The sequence below is a fragment of the Monopterus albus genome, unplaced genomic scaffold, assembly GCF_001952655.1.
Source record: "Monopterus albus unplaced genomic scaffold, M_albus_1.0 scaffold184.1, whole genome shotgun sequence".
NCBI classification, from domain to species: domain Eukaryota; kingdom Metazoa; phylum Chordata; class Actinopteri; order Synbranchiformes; family Synbranchidae; genus Monopterus; species Monopterus albus.
Window position 1 is genome coordinate 151,424 of NW_018128064.1, and position 18,838 is coordinate 170,261.

General features: G+C 39.2%; 2 protein-coding genes across 2 annotated transcripts; both read right to left on the minus strand.

Moving 5' to 3' along the window:
- Positions 1-326: 326 nt before the first annotated feature.
- Positions 327-10,780, minus strand: cp (ceruloplasmin). The gene is made up of 24 exons (XM_020617076.1): positions 10,620-10,780; positions 9,556-9,800; positions 9,266-9,472; positions 8,427-8,600; positions 8,261-8,352; positions 7,793-7,955; positions 7,508-7,646; positions 7,272-7,411; positions 6,356-6,496; positions 6,218-6,262; positions 5,924-6,138; positions 5,031-5,181; positions 4,540-4,752; positions 3,326-3,530; positions 3,110-3,249; positions 2,819-2,947; positions 2,321-2,427; positions 2,033-2,088; positions 1,779-1,850; positions 1,477-1,568; positions 1,081-1,220; positions 918-974; positions 628-733; positions 327-511 (listed from the first exon to the last, which is right to left on the minus strand). Exons 1-24 carry the CDS (start codon positions 10,778-10,780, stop codon positions 486-488), a joined length of 3,216 nt encoding a protein of 1,071 aa, XP_020472732.1. The 3' UTR covers positions 327-485.
- A 1,316-nt stretch (positions 10,781-12,096) lies between these two features.
- Positions 12,097-17,090, minus strand: tm4sf18 (transmembrane 4 L six family member 18). The gene is made up of 4 exons (XM_020617065.1): positions 16,355-17,090; positions 14,347-14,415; positions 13,604-13,743; positions 12,097-13,173 (listed from the first exon to the last, which is right to left on the minus strand). The coding sequence occupies exons 1-4, from the start codon at positions 16,532-16,534 to the stop codon at positions 12,975-12,977; spliced, it is 588 nt and encodes a 195-aa protein (XP_020472721.1). The 5' UTR covers positions 16,535-17,090; the 3' UTR covers positions 12,097-12,974.
- Between the last annotated feature and the right edge of the window lie 1,748 nt (positions 17,091-18,838).

Here is an 18,838-nt window from a genome sequence, read left to right on the forward strand (position 1 = left end):
GTTTTGGTGGAATGCAAAGTTTATCATACATTACTGCAACCTGACTGTAAGATTACAAGTGTCCATTAAGTCTTCAAACATTTCCTTCACACTACGGTGTTCACAGCTGTGACAAATGTTTTCTGATTCTTCAAAATTCAACCAACAAATCCACTCAAGGTGCCCCAACCATGTACCATCAGGCTATAGTACCCCCTGCTGCCTGATTATTGTCATTACAGTCCACACAGAAAAATCACATAAAACATTGAAATTCAACTTTCAGGTATTACCCTCTTTGTTACATTTCATTTAAATATATAAAGAGGTCAGCACACAATTGTTTTACAATTATAAAAATGCACACTTTAATATAAAATGACTCTTGAATGAAGGTATTTTTCTACCCTGTAACTTTTCATATTAGGCTGACTTACAGAGAGAGAATTAGCTGCTAAAATGAACTTTTAATTGGTCTGTTTGCTGTTTTCTTCAGTCTTTGCATTTCAGCCAAAGAGTCCAGGCCTTGCAGCTGTTGAAGAGGAAATGACATTTAATTACCCACACAGCATTGTCATTGATACCATTGTCATCTTTCTCCTAGTTAGAATTTGTCTCCTTGTCACATTTGTTTCCTGAGTTTCTTACGTTTTTCAGTGACCGTATAGAGCGCCTCCATGCCATCTCTAATGTGTTCAAGGACATGACAGTGAAGCAGCCAGGTACCAGCATACAGAGGATGCATCTTTACTGTCTAAACAGGAAGAAGATAACACAACATTGTTCAGTTATAAATTAGAAATGATTTTGTGTTCCCTATTGCTTCACTTTGAGATTTTTTTTCCGACCTATTTAAAGATATTGCACTTTTAATGTTGCAAAAGACAAAGACTTAAGACTTTATACATAAACACAGTTCCAATAGTTTGAGGTTTTACCTGGAAGGTAGCTGGAAACAGCTCAAATACATCAGTACGGTGTGGCCCTCCACCCAGCTGGAGAGAAACAAGGATTATTGTAGGAGTTATATTTTGTGTACTGCAGTATGTTTGTATATTGTGTTGTCTTGTACATATTTGTGTTTTTTATACTATACTGTACCTTATATTCCACATTGTGTCCATGCCAGTGTGCGGTGTGTATGTCAATTTCATTGCCCATTCCCATCAAGTACCAGTACACCTTATCACCCACATCCATGTTCAGCCCATTCAAATTGCTATACATATAACCATTAATGGCTGCATACAAACACACAGAAAAACACATTTATTTTGATGTCTAGATGAAGCATAAAAAAATCTCATCTGTGAAAATGGGGCAGTTTATCAATATGATTCCAAATGCCAGGTGTAGGTCTTGATGGTCAGGAAATCATATTATCAGAGTCAAACTGTCATAAGTGTAGTACTGTATCATTATAAGGAAACTGAGCTGCCTGGGCACAGGTTTGCACTCTCTAAGTGCTGTCTAGTTTTATGTGTATGTTTATTTTACCGTGCATTTTGTTGCTCTCTATAAAGGCTTCTTCCTCCTTCAAATTTGTGCGAGGGTTCCTGATGTGGGTCTTTATGTTTTCATCCAAATACCTGGAATAATATTGACAGTAATAATACTGCATAAGGTACTGTTGAGGCCTGTGGATTATTCTACTTAATGGTGACATTGTTTCTGGAAGACAGGCTATCTCGGAACCTCAGCATTTGTATGGCTGGTTACTATGAAGCAAAGATGTTTTCATTTTTTATAAGCAGTTAGTTGGTAGGTAAATGGTTGGTTTTGTAGTTCTCTTTACTTACCAGCTTTCATTCTCATCGAAAACCAAGAAAAGCAGTGCAAACTCTTCTGCTTCCTTCTTCAATCCAAAAGTCCTGAAAGCAGGTTTAAGAAACTGTACATTAACGCTTGATTAAACTTATTGTGTAATGCAGTACAAAAGCACATTATTACCCCTATATTTTGTCAGATCTGGAAATCACAAACACACACAGTGTACTGGAGAAAACATATTAACTGGAAGTTCTGTATCACTGCATAGTGTAAACACACTCACCTGGCCCAGCTACGCCGACAGATCACCAATGGACCAATCAAACCACTGTACAGGTCCTGGTAGGCAGGGAGACGACACATCAGTGTGTGTGTGTGTGTGTGTGTGTGTGTGTGTGTGTGTTTGTATTTATTGCACTGTGTGGACTTGGCTTTAGAGTTCAGGTTAGAATTAGGATAGGGTTAGGTTGTAGATATGTATTTGTGGTTGTTAAGGTTATGGTAAAGGCCCAAGGAATGCATTATGGCAATGAGTGTCCTAAAATCTATAGTAAGACACAACTGTGCACACCTTGACAACATCGACAGTGGAATAGTATGCTGACACGGAGCACTGCTCTTGTTCTGGGGTTGGTCCTGTATTCTTTGTGACATACCATTCGTAGGTATGTGTTTCACCTGTGCAAAACAAAGTTGTTGTTGTGTCATGATATAATTCCCATACTAAGAAAAGTGAATTACTACTACTAAGCCCAATGAAACTACAGAAATACTTGGACCAACTAATGCATAGGCAACAAACTACAGCAAAATACAGTCAAAGTTATAATGCAAAATAACGTTTTCCCTGCTTCAAATTAAGCCAGCATTCACCAAAATTGTGGAAATGGTGCCTATAATTTACTGTCCCTCTTTAACTTAGAAAGGTCCCAACTTTGTAAGACACTGAAAAAACAGTTTGTGACCCAAAATGCCTTTTGATTTTGTCTCTTTGCCAAAGTAGTAAATAGGAGAACCAAGCAACCTGGGATTTTCTGTTCACTTCCCATGTTTCTAGGTGATCCTGTACCTGGTTTGGTGTGGTAAACATCAGGGGTCTCTGTCTTGACTCCATGGGCATGAATAGAATAAGGTCTGGATGCCATGTTCTTAAAAACCACCTTCACTTTGTCCCCCACATCAGCATGAATCATTGGCCCTGAATGGAGGAGATGTTCCAATTTACTATATTGATCAAGCTTAACAATAACTGCATAATGTTTCATATATACCATAGTGTAATTTGCATTTACTGTAAAAATTCTGCTGTTTTGTTACAGTAAGGTGGTTATTTTAGATTAATATGAATTCCAGTACTTACCCATGATGCCAAGGTGTTCCATATCAGCAGTTCTTTCCACTTGTTTGGTGAACTTGTCATTAGTGAATTGGCGGTAGACCACCTTCTTGTAACGAGAGCCTATGAATCCACCCTGCTGGTCCAGGTAGGTATGAGCAGGACTGCAGAGAGAGAAACAGGCTTAGAGCTCAGCCTAACTCTGTAGTGTTCACTGTAACTGCACAAGTGCTACTGTACTTGACTTGGTTGCGGTACAGCTCAGTCTCCCAGGTGCGGTTTGGAGAGTAGTCCCAGTCTGTTTCCATGGCAGCGATGTAGTAGGTTTTTGAATGGAACATCAGCTCACCCTGACGCTGAAATAGGCTGCATTTGTGTACTGTGTAGTTGGCTCTCATCCCACCTCGATAGTGGTTCACTGTTGGAGACACCACTTCAAACTGACCTGAAACACAAGCGTACCTGTTAACCGTAGATGGATCACTTTCTTCTTCTATACAGTCTACTTTCAGTTATTGTGTGATAAGGAAGCTTATAACGGCTGCCCAGTAACTAAACCTGCTTCTCAAATCTGGATCTATTTAGCTACTGTTGCAGTTTGTATTAGGTTATTGTCATGCCTTCTTCATACACAATTCATGATACAAATGAGATGCCTGAAGGTGGTGTCTGCATTTCTTGTAACACAACATAAAATATGCTTTATTTAAAAAATTTGACTGCTGAACTGTTTTTACAGTTTACTCATCGTCATGTATTGTCATTACTGGAGGCATCGTCAAACAGGTTTGAAGGTGTGTGCAGGATTATCTCATTGTGCTCTTGTAGCATGTTTGTGAGGAGTTTCAAACATTGCAAGTGACGATATGGCTGGTTTTCATTCATTTGAATGACAGTTTCAAGGATTGGGTTTCTGGTTAAATGTTTTTGTTATGATGGTCAGTGTTTTACGGTTAGGGACAGTGGTGGAACATCATTTTTGCATCCTTTGCTAAATCAGTGTCCTAATTTCTCTTCCTACTAGTTGCTTTTATCATTTGAAAGTACAAATGTGTTATAGGGCATTTACTGAAAGGATTGATGCTGTAGATGTTTATGACAGGGCGGTCTAAAACTCATTATATAACGTGTAATACATGTACGGTATACTGTACATTTTGATGTTTGCACGAATTTTGTTTAATGAAGGTCCGAGGACTTTGTTGGACATTGTGTGGGATTCTTTGGTTTTCTTTCGAAAATATATGCCGTATTTAAAAAAAAAAAACTAAACAAACAAACAAAAAAGAAACTTAAGCCTTTAAATTTTTAAAGGTTTGGGAAGATGTCTAGTTTGTCTGAGCAACAGGTTTTGTTTAAGTCTTTTTTTCATTGGCACTGAGGGTTCACAGAAATACAGAACAACAGTAGTCTGTGTGAATGTGATCTCAAGTGAAAGATGTTGAAAGATGTACCCATGCTGTCTGGCTCCATAGTGACAGTGTGTGAAACATGAGGAAAAACGCTGATAGAATCTCGTCTGTTCTGGCGATAGAGGAAGCGGTTGCCCTGAAAGTAAAGACTGTCGATGTCCGCCTCTGAACCCAGTCCTGACAGGTGCCATGTGACTTTATCCCCTTTACACATGTCCAGGCCTGGGAGGTTTCTATACAAAAACCCATTGATGGCTAGAAGGGAGACACAGAACAAAATATACAGTACAATGACTATGTCAATTTGGTCAAAAAACTCAGATGTGATTTAAGGAAAAAAATGGAAATACTGGACATTCGAGGAGAGTGGTGAAAAATGAAAGCAGAAATTAAACCGTTCTCCCACTTTGAGTGTGTAGAGACAGATTAAATACATAACTAAATCAGAATTCACATCTTTATCACTGAGTGTCCAACAACAGATTCTAATCTGAGCTGTGAGTGATAATCGTGCGATTGTGTCTCTTACAAACCGTGCATCTTGTTGCTCTCAATGAAGCCCTCATCCTCTTTGTTAACAGTGGTGGGAGCAGTGGTGAAGGTCTTAATGTTATCATCCAGATACCAGCTCAGGTTTTCATCAAACACTGTAGCCATGAGGTGGTACTCTTTATCATAGTTTTTCTACACAGGAGAAGAGGAATTATGTCAAATTGTGATTTCATTACCACATTTTCATTAATAAACTGTCTACATTGTTTTCTTAATTGGAACCAATATCAGCCTGAACAAGTCACTCACGCAAAACATGACCAAAAACCTGATGTTCATGCAGACATCGGTTCCTGACCTTTTGCATTTCCTGCCCTTTACCCACATGGCTAATGAGTATTATTATCGGACAAGCTTTGACTCAAGTCAACATGTAGCGTCATGTTCGTCCCCTGACTCAAACTTTTGTTTATGAACACATTATCCAAGCACGACCACTTCTTTTATTTGAGTCCTCAGCTTCAATAAAGGCAGTTTTAAGTATTTTATATTTTTTAAATTCTCCTGTTCCCCCATTCAGCCATTTGTCTTGATACTGTATGTTTTCAACATACATGCATCTATCACATTAGATTTTGCTTGCTTTAAAGGAGCAATAACAATAATTGTATAGTCCAACACCTGGGCTGGACGGACAGATGGACAGATGGACAGCCAGGAAACATAATGCCTCTGGCCATGGCTATTGCTGGCACAGAGGCATGAAAACTATATAGAGCTCTGTTATGATATATTGTGTTCACAAGAATGGGACGGATGGATGTGTGGATGGACAACCTGAAGACATGTCTCCAGCCATGGCTATGGCTGATACAAAGGCATAAAATCCTGATTTGAGGAACCTTTACCCTTCAGTTTCTGGCTCTCTCCTCACCTGTACTCCTTTTTTCAGTGATCCCTGTTTACAGATGAGGAGCGGGCCGACCAGTCCGGAGCTGGTGTCTTTGACAGGGTCCACTCCAGAGTAGTACAGATAAGTCAGACAGTCAGCCTCTCCCTCTACTGGACCAGCACCGACAGGTACCATCCACTCATAGATATGCACAGCCCCGGGTCTGACCAGAGCAGCTGGGGGAGGAGTCACCACTCCTAAAAACATAGATTTTCATAAAAAGAACTATTATTATGCTAACTCAAATTGGTACTGTAATTCACGTCTTTATCTCACTTGGTTGCCTGTTTAGCTCTCGTAGTTTCTTCGCTGTATAGGACTCTAAAGAGAGAAGGATTTGATGAGAGAGACAAGAAAACAGACAAGGAAGCTCTTTATATTGATAATAGTGTGTGTGTTTGTGTGTGTACTAACCTTCCAGTTCATTGTGATAAAGTGTCCCATCTTGTTCTATGCTGTACTGGACACCATGTGGTTGTATGGAGTAAGGCCGGCTGGCTTTATTCTTAAACACGACTTTGATGGTGTCCTTCTCTTCAGCTCGCATCACAGGACCTAAAGATATGGATGGACACAGGCATGCAAGTTGGTTCGTGTGTTCATTTAGGACAGAGGCCCTCTGGAGGACATGTTGGGGGACCGCTCATATTTCCATCTTGTAATTGGAACAGATCACACAAATGAAAATCAGGGGGTAGAAAGTGAGAAGAAAGTGCCAATGAAGATACCCAACAGTTCCAATAAAGACAAGTTACAGGTATGCTCCAAACATATTTCAGACATTCGTGTTGAAAGCAGTATTTGGAATATGTCTGTACCTATTCTTGTCATGCAGTGGTTTCTTAGCTTAAACATACTGACTGTTAAAGCAGAGGAGGCAGTCTGTCCAAAATAAGAATTAAAGACTTGGCTCATTAATGCCTTATTTTTATTCACCATTTCCATAAAAACAGTGACAGTAAATGTTCAGATTAGATGACTTAGATGATAGACGGGCAAAAGCATAATACCTCTGGCCATGGCTATCGCCACCGTGGAAGCATAACGACAATAACCAATTGTTCTAATCCAGTTGTATGACTAGGTTTAACTTGGAAGGTGAGCAAGACAAACTAACCTCCTAGCTAATTTGATTAGATTATACTCTAATTTATTTATTATAAGAACACTAAGCTGTACTAATATATGTTTTTGTCAATGTCTATCTACTTTACTTAAAAAGATAAACTAATGAATTAGGCCAGTAACTTTATTTTTGCCTCCAGAGCAGCACTGACTCTGATAAATTTTACCACAATTAAAATAATGCCACCAACCCAGCCTAGATTACCCAGAATTCCAAGGTGTTGCTCCTGTTGGGTGCGTAGCATCCTTGTTGTGAAGGTGTTGTCGGTGTACTCCACATAGCGAACCTTCTTATAGCGACTTCCAATACGGTCTTGACCTCTGGTTACAAACACCTCTGCCTCACTGTGCACAATTTAGAAATGACACAAATGCCATTTTATTCTTTACAGAAACATTAGCATCAGCTGTAGTGTCAGTCCTGTGTGTGGAGGAACCAACCCCTCAGTAGGTAGTGTGGGAGCGTAGTCCCAAACTTCCTCTTCAGCAGCAATGAAGAACTCTCTGAGCTCGCCATGTGGCCGTGGCTTATGGACATTAGGGAAACACTTCTTGATCTCAAAAATAGCTTGCATTCCCGCTGGAGAAAACCACACAGCAGAAACTCACATTGCTATGCGATACTTGGCAAATTAACTATTTACCACACAGTTGATGACCTCTTACTTGAATCAAATTTAACGAAATGATCAGCCTCTGATTTAAGAATGGAGATTGTGAGCTCACCAGTCAGATGATCATTGACAGTACACGTTAGCAGCCAGTTCCCCGGGTTATCGGCTACCATTTCAGCTAAAATGCTGGAGCCCGGGAAAAGACTGACTGTGTCTGTATGATGGTCCTGAACAGTCAGGATCTGGCCATGGAAATGCACTGAATGTAGGTCCACCTGTTGTTGTGGATAAATAACATTTAAACTGGCTCCTAACAGCAGAATATGACATAGGCAAATGTCAGTTCATTTGGTAACACATATTTGTTTTTCTACCAAGTAACATGTTCACAAATGTGTTTTTCAGCAAACTGTCTCTATATGTAAGAAGTAATAGTAGAGGAAGAGCCAAGTGTCTTTGTGACATTTCAAACTCAAATGATTGAAGATTGTTACAGGAAGAGACTGCAGTAGCCTTTCAGCTATGGAATGTGAAAACTGACCTCTGGATAATAGTAATATGATAGTAACACAGTAATTACCTCATTCCCTAAGGCAAACAAATGCCAGTGGATCTTGTTGCCTTGGCACATGCTCAGTCCAGGCAGGTTACCATACAGAAAACCATTTATAGCTGCAATACACACACTCAGGGTTACATGGTGCATTTGTGTATGTAGTGTATGTGAATGTGATGCTTCCCCTCACCGTGCATCTTGTTGCTCTCAATGAAATCTTCATTCTCTTTCAGGTCTCGGGCGGGATTCGTGATGTGCATCTTGATGTTGTCATCCAAGTACCAGCTGAGGTTCTCATCTGACACCATGAACAGCAGAGTATACAGGTAGTCTCGTGACCCGTCGCCATGTATGTCCAGAGTTCCTATAAAAGAAAGGAACAAAGATATCCTAAAATCAATCAGGTTTTATTTATATAACAGACTTAAAATCATCCACTTGTACCAAAGTGCTTCACAAACATAATAAAAGCATATAAAGTGAACTGTCCTTTAGCTTTGGGATATACAGTCAACGCATTGACTGTATGCATTAAAGTGGACAGATGGACTCTAATAAATCTGTAAATGCATCTCACTGACTGTTGATAGGAGTAGGATACACCAGAGCTCAATTGCCAGTCTCACAAACAAAGGGTCTGAATACTTGCAGTATGCAAATGAGATGCAGAGATGTAGTAAAGGGTAAACCTAATAAAAGGGACTGGAAACTAATTTTCATAATTAATTTCTCCCTATTTTTATATACATTACATCAGTGTAATCACGCAGCCAGTACGTAAGCAAGCCCTGTGCTCACACTTATTGCCAGTTCACCTTTATTTCTTTGTTGTGCAAAGTCTACCCTTATCACCCTGACTAGTGGATTCAAAAACTCTAGGACTTTTGGACTTATTCCCCTGCATCCTGTTTGTTTCAGTTTATCTTGGCTGTTGATTCTTTTCAGGCTCAGCTTTTTTTGTGGTTGGAAGCCTACTATATAGTTAAGTATATAGTTGGATACTATATACTGTTAAAAAGGTTTCTGTACCTTTCTTACAGGTAATGAGGGGTCCTATCAGTCCTGAGTTGATGTCTTTTAGGGTTAAGAAGTGGGAATGGTAGAACAGAGCCAAGCAATTGCCGTTGTGTGGGGCGTGGCTCCCTGGTAGGGTCCACTCATATGTCACTGTTGTACCAGGAGCCACCGCATCATCATGCTTCAGCTCTGGGGCTGTGCCATCTGGGTATAGAGCTCCTGAGAAAAGCACACACAGTCACAGATCTATCAGCCTTTCCTGTCACTTAATGCACCAACACATGCATAATTTCAGTCCTCACCCTCACTGCTCTTGCTGTAGTTTAGCCCATGTGGGTGGATAGTGTAAGGTCTGGATGCTGTGTTCTTCAGGTGAACGATCACAGTGTCACTCTCCTCAGCCACCAGCAGAGGTCCCAGGTAACCCAGCCAGTCTGGTTTTGTCACCTCTGTCCTGTAGGTGGCGTCGCTGTATTGCTTATAGACAGCCTTCTTGTAGGTGGAGCCAATGCGCTGGGGGCCCTTCTTTAAAAAGACTGAGGCTTCTCTATAGAGAGGTCCAGGCAGAGAGGATAGAGTGTGTTTGTCTTCCTAGTACAGTTAAAAATGTTTAAAATCGCTCACTAACTACAGTGTTATAAAAAAACACAAATATATTATATAAAAATTTTAAAAATATGTAGTTGAAATTGTAACTTAATGTAAAAATATTTAGGTAAAGCTAGTAAATCTTATGCAGTTTGCAACTATTATTAATAATAACTATGATTTGTTTGTTTATTTATTTATTTAATGCATCAGAGACTTTATATTTTACTGTCTTTTGCTGGTCTAATGTGTGGGCTTCAGGGTTAGGGTTAAGGTCAATGCTGTACTGTAAGTGCATTTGCAAGTTTAAATGTGAGTAATTGAATAAACAGAAAAATGTAAAACATTGACCGGCTTGTGCACATAAAGCGCATCAAATAGAATGTTGTCCAGACAAAACTATGCATCTCTAAATATGGTAGTAGTGAATTTTTCTCTGATAAGCTGTCACAACTAAAAGTATGACTATTTTCATAATGATCATCAGACAACGTTTGAACCTGTCAGAGCCCTCACATCTGGTTTGATCAACAGCTTAGATTGGCAGAAGAGCAGAAAATGTTACTCTGTATAATGTATATTTGATTGCCTGGAGGTCTGACAGGGTCTGTAGGTGTAATACAACTTTATTTCCAAAGAAAGGTGGAGCAGGGATTCAGCAATCCATGCACCACCTTAAAAATAAATCTTAAAGACTTGATGCTGCTTTTTGGACAAGTGCCAGCTCGGACAGAAGTCAGGGATTACAACAGAATCAAGACAATTTAATTGTACTTACTCATCCTCCTGCAGTGTACGGTTTTGAATGATGTTCATCCCAGTTGGGGCATAGTTCCAAGACACCTCCTCTATCTTGAGGAAGTACTCTCTCCTCATCCCAGACACACACAGCACTATGCAGCACAGCAGCAGCACACTCCTCAACCCCAACCAATGCATTCTGATGATGAAGTATTGCCACTTCACCAGTGACAAGTAGGTCTAAAGCAAAAACTGGCAAGAAGATGAGTCTTTAATTCTGTCCAGTATTCCTGTAGCTAACAATGACAAAGATGGATGTTGTAGTCTGTTGAGTCGTTTGTCTGTCTCTGAGACTTGACACCCTTTGTCTCTTTATACTCACTCAGCTGACTGAAAATTAGGAATTGCCGAGACAGGGCAGAGGGGTCACTGACCATCAGTCAAGGTTTGATCCAACCTATCAGAGGCTGTTTGATCAGCAGGTTAGAATTGCACAAGAGCAGAGTTTTGCTTTGTAGACTGCATAAATTGAAGGCACCCACACTTCACACACTTACATGCACAAACTAAATGTAAAACCCTCTGTTTCTTTTGTAATGTCCTGTACCTATTGTCCTATCTTCCATCTCCTGCCCTGTTGTGTTAACATGCATTTTTCTGTTGCAATATAAAAAAAAAGCAAAGAAATCTGATTCAAGCTGCCTTAATGATTTGTGCAAACCATTAATGCATAGTTCTTTTTAGCAGATAGTCTATCAGTGCAGCTGGTTAGCTGAAAAATGCATTGAGGTGTCAAAATTTCTTTAATTTATAAATTTCTTCCACCTACCTCATATGTCAGTTCATGAAAATTTATTTTACTGTCAAGACTGGTTTATCAATATGTTAACATTTGTAGATCAGTTTTATTCACAGTAAACTATGGATAAAAGAGAAATTGTATCCACTTGTAAGATTTTGACATTTTCTGAAAAATGGCTCATACTGCGCTCGGCTCCCGGGGTCAGAGGCCACATTCAGTTGTGTCCTGATATGATATGGTCCTAACAGGCAACTCTGGAAACTCCAGCACCAAACTCTTGTCCAGGAATTCATTTAAACACACCAAGCAGGCTGCACACACACATACACAAGCTGACATTTTGACCCATTACACATAGGCCAATATTGAATTTGTGTCAGTGATTTTTGTCCTCTTTAAGAGTGAGTGGGTCCAAAAGTAATGACTGCAGATAAATAATTAATTTAGAGTAATAGTTTGGAGGAGCAGCAGGTGGAAACATGAATACACACATACAATCATACATGCATATCTGTCTTTTGAACTACCAAGCATTTTGGGTGCAACTATAATGACTGTCTTTTTTTTTTAATTCTTCTTTCTGTAAGATCAACTCTAAAGTAATCAAGCACTGAATATGTAAAATGGAATTGTTTTTTTATTCAAGGTAGCACAAAAAATGTACATTATAAAAATGTCACTAAAATATATATATAAAATGTCTCAACACTAAACTAACATCTAAAAAACATAAAATGCAAAATACTCTGAAAATTAAAACAAATGTACAAAAAAAAACAACATTTTGCATGTGATTCATATGTGATCCAACACAATGTACAAGTTCTGGAGCCACAAAAGTAATACTGAACATAAAGGACGTGTTGGTGTGCTTCTTGATAATACTGTCAGACAAGATGGCACCTTTAAAAAAAAATGTTTTTATAATGTTCTTCAGCCCATAAGAACACCATCAACAATGGCAGTGAAATGTCCTCAGAATCTCTTTCCACTCCCAGTATGTTGCTGCAAAAATCTTATTTTCATTTGAAAACACTGGTAATGTAGTTGTTTATAGGGTTTATGGAAGTATAAAGAGTAGACAGCATAAAATAATGATAAAGTGAGTGACCTTGATATTAAGAATCTTGGATTTCACAGGTTTACTGAGCTTGTCAGTAGGGCATAAACACTTTTTTCTTCTTCTACATTTTAAAAAATACAGTAAAACATATATAATAGTACAATATGGTGTCTTTGTGAAGATGTTTAGCACACTGTTGTGTGACAACTGCATTACTTCAGAGCAATCTACTCTGCCTTACATTTAATAGTATTTTTACACTTAAGGATGCTCTAGTGCTTTCTTTTTAAGTGTACATCTTGGTCTGCTGAGCCTCCTTTCACCACCTTTACCACCCTAGCATATATAAAGACTGTAAATGAATGTAGTTGACATGGCTGTCAATGTTCATGATAGTGCAAGTGTTAAGTGTATGCACAGTTCTCATACACATACCCATAGCACTGTTACTTGTGTGAATTTTTATGTGTGCACCTGGATATACAGTCTGTCTGTGCAGGTGAGTCTACATACAGGTGTGTGTCTGACTAAGCATTAAGACTGTACTCCTGCTTGTAGCAGCATGGTCGGCAGACAGCATTGATTAAACCGTTCCCCAGCTGTAAGAGACAGATGATAAACTCCAGTACAGCTGAGCCCAGCAGAATACACAGCAGAGTCACATTCCACTCTATGATATGAACCGGCTGAAGACACTGTGACCATGTCTCTGGCTGCAACAAATACCTGAAACACATCAGTGAGGAGAGTGAATCATAGTTAGAGGAAGGTTGAACAGACAAGAAGTTTCAGTTCTTTGCTGAACTTGTGTGCTACAGAGTGCTAAGGAATAGAGCTAGATGCTTCTGAAATACATATTAGTGGACAGTAATACACAGCAAAGTACCAATATATGAAAATGAGAGAGTATAGGTTTTTTTGATGCTAAAAATTTTTTAAAACCATAAAGGTTTCTGCTTTCGTTAGTGAGTGTTGTAGTGGCTGGTGGCTTGTCTTACAATGAAAAAAATGCTAAAAATGCATAGCATAGTCACTCATGCTAGTGGAACAAGCTAACCGGATGTGATGACATGACTTTGGCTCTCTATAATTGTACATTATTACAAGCTACTAGGAATTCTGGCACCCCACACACCATGATGGAATGTCTCCTCACCTGCCCCCCTGGCCTTCAAAGGGGTATGACCATCTATTGTTGAAGCACTGGGGGCCTTGAAACAAGGCTAACCCTGATATGAGAAAACAGTAGCCAGACCCCACCAGGCCGATTATGGCTGCCAGTACAGACCCGCACATCTGGCAAGGAACACAAACACACATAGTGGGTGTAGAGAAGAACATGTATGTTTAGAAGCCGCTGTGTCCGTTTGTTTGTACGCTGTTTGATTTCTCCATTTCACAGATGCAAAATGGAGACAGCTGCTGCAGACACACATACACTCACAACACATGCATGCACACACGCAGCTGTGCATGTGGCTTGCATGGCATGAGCCAAGCTTACTTTGTCAAGCGTTATCTAACAATGAGACCCTTGTGGAAGTAGCTGGATTAGCATTTGTATGCCACCTAATAGGGACACAGTGTTTGCAGCCTTAATTACAGCTGTATAATATTATTCTCCAAGTACTGAGTAAAATGCAGCAAAATAGTACATCAAAAATGTATGACCATACCATAAAATATCTCAGCTATAGAGCAAATGCTTGGGAAATGAGGATTTTCTTAAATATAAGCAATTGTTGTGTCAGATAGCAAAGTACTAATCCAGTATAAACACAAGTTGGGATATCTCTACCATATTAGTGGCTTAAAAACTGTTTTTGGTACAAATTTAGCTTAGCATAGTGTAGCTATAGTAGATTCCAAGTATTCTGTATACTTTGCTTAGTCTCATACCATTAAGCTGTCATTCCAGCAGCAGTTGCATTTCCCCAGAGTGATGAAGACCACAGCTGGAACCAACATCTGGGAGCACAGAAAAGTCCAACAATATCATTACAATAGCATTTATTCTTTTCTTTGTGTCCATAAAAAGGAGGCTTGCTGTCTTGTCATATTTTGTTACAAGCAAAGATTGCTAAACCTTGACCCCACTTCTCTTTACCAGTAGTTACTAGAAGCATTTCTAAGAAGTGCTGCCACAGTAATACCACCACCCATATCATTGCCATTTTGCCCCAGCTCTCAACAGCATCATCTAGGAAGTAGACATCTACGTATACTGACAATAGCTGAGGCCATACTGTCATTACACACTAAAAACAAATATTGGCTAGATTCAAACTGAAAAACACCTTGCCTTTGCTCTACTTAAGCTCAGTTGTGTCTAGAAAAATATAAACATATGCTAATACAGCATGTCACATGTTGCTTGTTAGTATGCCAACATCCTTCAAATTCCACTCAATAACTACTCCCTAAACAACAGTCAGTAGTGAGCAGTAATACTTCATTCATGTCAGAGTTACTGTAATTACTATTTTTAAAGTGTACATGTCAACAACAGTCATAAATATGATTGGGAAAGTAGTGTTTCTAAAAGCTCCGATATAAGACTTGACACACATTAACAAAGAAGTGCCTGAAACAATTCTAAATGCTGCACATCAGCTGAAGACTGTTGTTCAGTCTACTTAATTAAACCAATATTTAATGTACATAATGTTATATTGTCAGCTTTGTTGATATAAAAACTGTCACTAGTGTGACATACTGAGTCAATTTATACTTGGCTAGAGCTGTATAGTATTTATGATTGAATACAAGCAGTGATGGGAAGTCAAACACTGGCTACATAAAGAGCACACAGTCTGTACTCTAGCAGCAGCTGAGACACTGTGTACTTGTGTAGTTGTACAGGGCAGAGAGAAATGATAACCATCTATCTGTTAGATTCAGTTCTACTTTTTTTATTCGCTGACCCCCTTTTTCATCTCCTCCTCTTTCCTTTGCTGTTGTCTTTCTCCCAGCAATCAGGAACTTGAAATCACATGCAAACAGAGGAAAGGAAGTTCCCAAGGTTTTACACACACACACATAAAGATCACAGCCATCATTACATACACATCCTGGATGCCCCCTTAAGCACTATCTTCTAGCAGAGGCAGAAAGAAAGACGCTTACAAAGTGGAAAGAGGAAAGTTCACAGTGAGAAGGGAAAAGGGAGGGAGGAAGAGTGAGGGAGAAGAATAGAGGGAGCTAAAGATAGATTTCTCCCAGAGGGGTTTGGTTTGTTCTTTGATTCTTTAGTTTCCTGTTAGTTCCATAAAGAAAGGAAAACTCAAAGATGAAAAAATAAGGCAAAAATGATCTCAAACAAACAAGAATTTAATATAAACAAAGATAAACTCATGTATGAAAATCTCCAGAATTAAGTCCCACTAGCTCCTAATGCTGTTCGACCACATCAACCACTTTCTTCAAATAACAAACCCAAACACCTACCAACATGGCCTTCATTTACCTCAGCTGGAGTAAAATCCAAGCCATTATTTGAAACAGGCTCTTAGTAGAGGACTTAATTTCTAATGTCCCATGTTTAAAAACTAATCAGCTTCAAAATAAGAGGCTCCTATTTACTGTAGCTCCAGTCTGATATTAATACAAAATCAAAATATTTCATATTAAATATGGTTCATTAGTTCATGGAACTTAATCACTCACTTTTATTTTGAAAAAACTACAAGAATTGTCATTTACAGCAGCTTAATATAGGGAAATGACAGAAATTTCAAACTGTCACTAAGTGAAAACATACCAGGATAATCTGAAGATGAAAAAACAGGTATTACAATGAAACTTACAAAAAGAAATCTATAAATATAACATGATTATATCTAAATAAAGGGTTTCACCGTCTAACTAAAGTAAAGGATCATTTGTACACATGCTATTTTTTGCTCACCAGCAGTCCTCCACCTCCTAGTCCACCAAAATACAAGATGTAGCTGGCCAACTGGTTGTTTTGGATGTAGGTGGTTTCTCCCATAGGAAACAGCAGCAGCAGGTTGGCCAGGATACAGCAGAGGGCCAGAGGCAGCAGGGCCAGACCCAGAGACCTGGCGAAACCCACCGAACAACACATTGCTCACCCAAACACACACACAACCACAGGGAGGAAAGGCGAGAACTGGAATGGACCGAGGAGAGCAGAAAAAGACAGAAGGCAGGAAAGAGCCAGAGCAGCTGTGGAGCCAGGAAATACGAACAAGTGACAACGAGAGCCTGCTGGATGTGTATGAGTGTGTGTGTGTCTGTGTCTAAGTGTTGAACAAATTCTTAATGAGGGAGTTCTGCATGACACAACGTGTGCCTGGAAACACACTCACAGGAAGGGGGCTGACCGCCTGCACAACGCTCAGCCAGAAATATGGAAAATCCCACAAAAGTGTGTGTGTGCATGAATGTGTTTCCCAAGGCTCTTAGCCGCCAGGGCCTCATGCAGCACCGAGTTGATTTCCCTCAGAATTAAAGCCACAACAATAGGTTGACATGTTTAAATGCATAACTAGTGGATAGTATTTTATGTATATTCAGCTCAATGTCAGTAATAGGGCTGCAACTAAACATATGTACATTATGGATTTAGCAACATTTAGTCTGTAAATTGTCACAGAAAAGTTCTTAAGTTCCCAAGGAAACAAAATGCTTTTGTTTAACCAAAAGCCTAAAACTGAAACAAGGGCTGAATGAATTAAATGGTTAATTGCTTGGCTAATTTACAACAAAAATGATAACAAAAATGTAATGTAATTTTTTGTAATTTTTTAACTTGTATAAATCTGTCTAATCTTGTCTAATCTGTATAGATGCAGCTATATACAGTATACGTATATACGTATATAGCTACAAACTTTGACTTACTAATTGATTAAAACTTTATGGTGAAAAATAAAACCTAAAGCTCCAAATTGTCAACTTCTCAGTTACTTGCTGATGAAGCATTTTGTAGTGTACAGTACCTAGTGGGGTATGAAGGGATACTTGCCCAAAATAATTCATTTAACTCCCTACACAATTGTTTCATGCATTATACAATTGAAAACACTGTAACAATGGTAAAAGTAGGCTTGTATGTTTTTCATTAAAAAAAAAACAAAAAAACTGTTTTATAAGGTCCAGTAAATCAAAATAGACGTTTCCAGAATCCCCTAAAAATGTGTCATGGGTGCTCTAAGTTCTCTAGCTCAGAATGATACAATAGGTCAGCAGGTCTAGGATAAGGCACAGCATGACTCCTAAAAGTGATGTCATATTTGGGTTTCCCAGAATGTTGTTTGCTGCTTTATAATCCAGCTGGTATGCAGCACATCCATATAAAGTGTGCTTTAAGATGGAACTGACCACTAATGATCTGTTGATTAAGGCAGATTATGTAAAGCAGAGTGTGTCTGGGCAACAGACCACATGGCTCTTTATAGGAGTAGAAGGTTGTACCAGGGTGGGTTTGGAGCTATAATGGGATCATCGTTGAAACAAAGTCCAACACCATGTTTCTACTTCGAGATTTGTGCCAAAAAGTAAAAACATGTCTGAGGCTCCTGCTCCAGGGTACAAGTGATTTACAAGCTGTTTACCAATTCACTCATATTTTTTTCACACAACTCAAATCACTGCATATACTGTAGTCTAATTTATCCTGTCTGTCCATCTGTATTTATCCTATCCGTGTTAAGGAGCAGCAGGGTGTTCCCAAACTGCTAAAAATTCACAACAGGAAAACGGTGACTCACAAACAAAATACTCACTTCCCCCAGGTTGCATGGAAACCTGCTATAAAATAGATGCCATTAATATCATGCCTCAAGAGTCCTACAGGGTCCAATTTTGCAAGGTTGCACCCAAAAAGCTTGGTAGTTCAACTGATCAATTATCTCTAAAACTAATCTGGACCCAATTCAACCTCGTAATATTCTCAGTCCTGGGAAGATGATCAGATAAGGGGTGAAAGAAATAAATCTGAAATATCCTTTGTGCACAGCTGACATTTATTTGTTGTGACTTGAACAGAGCAAACCTCATCCATAAACTGGACAAATACAGACAACACACCAGTTGTCCCACAGGGACAAAAACACACTGGGCCACTGCTACACAGTAATAAAGGATGCCTATCGCTCTGTCCCCTGCACAGCCTTGAGACTCTCTGATCACTACATGGTGCATCTCATTCCAACCTACAGGCAGGCAAAGCCTGTGGTTAAAAACAACAAAGAGATGGGCTGAGGAGGCAAAGTAAGAACTGTAGACTTGCTTTGACTATACAGATTGAAGCATCCTTGAGATTGCATCTTGCGGACACTGACATCATGTGTGTGCCAACCAAGACCTTCTGCACATTCAACAACAAGCCCTGGTTCATAGTAAAACCCAAGCAGCAGCATCATGC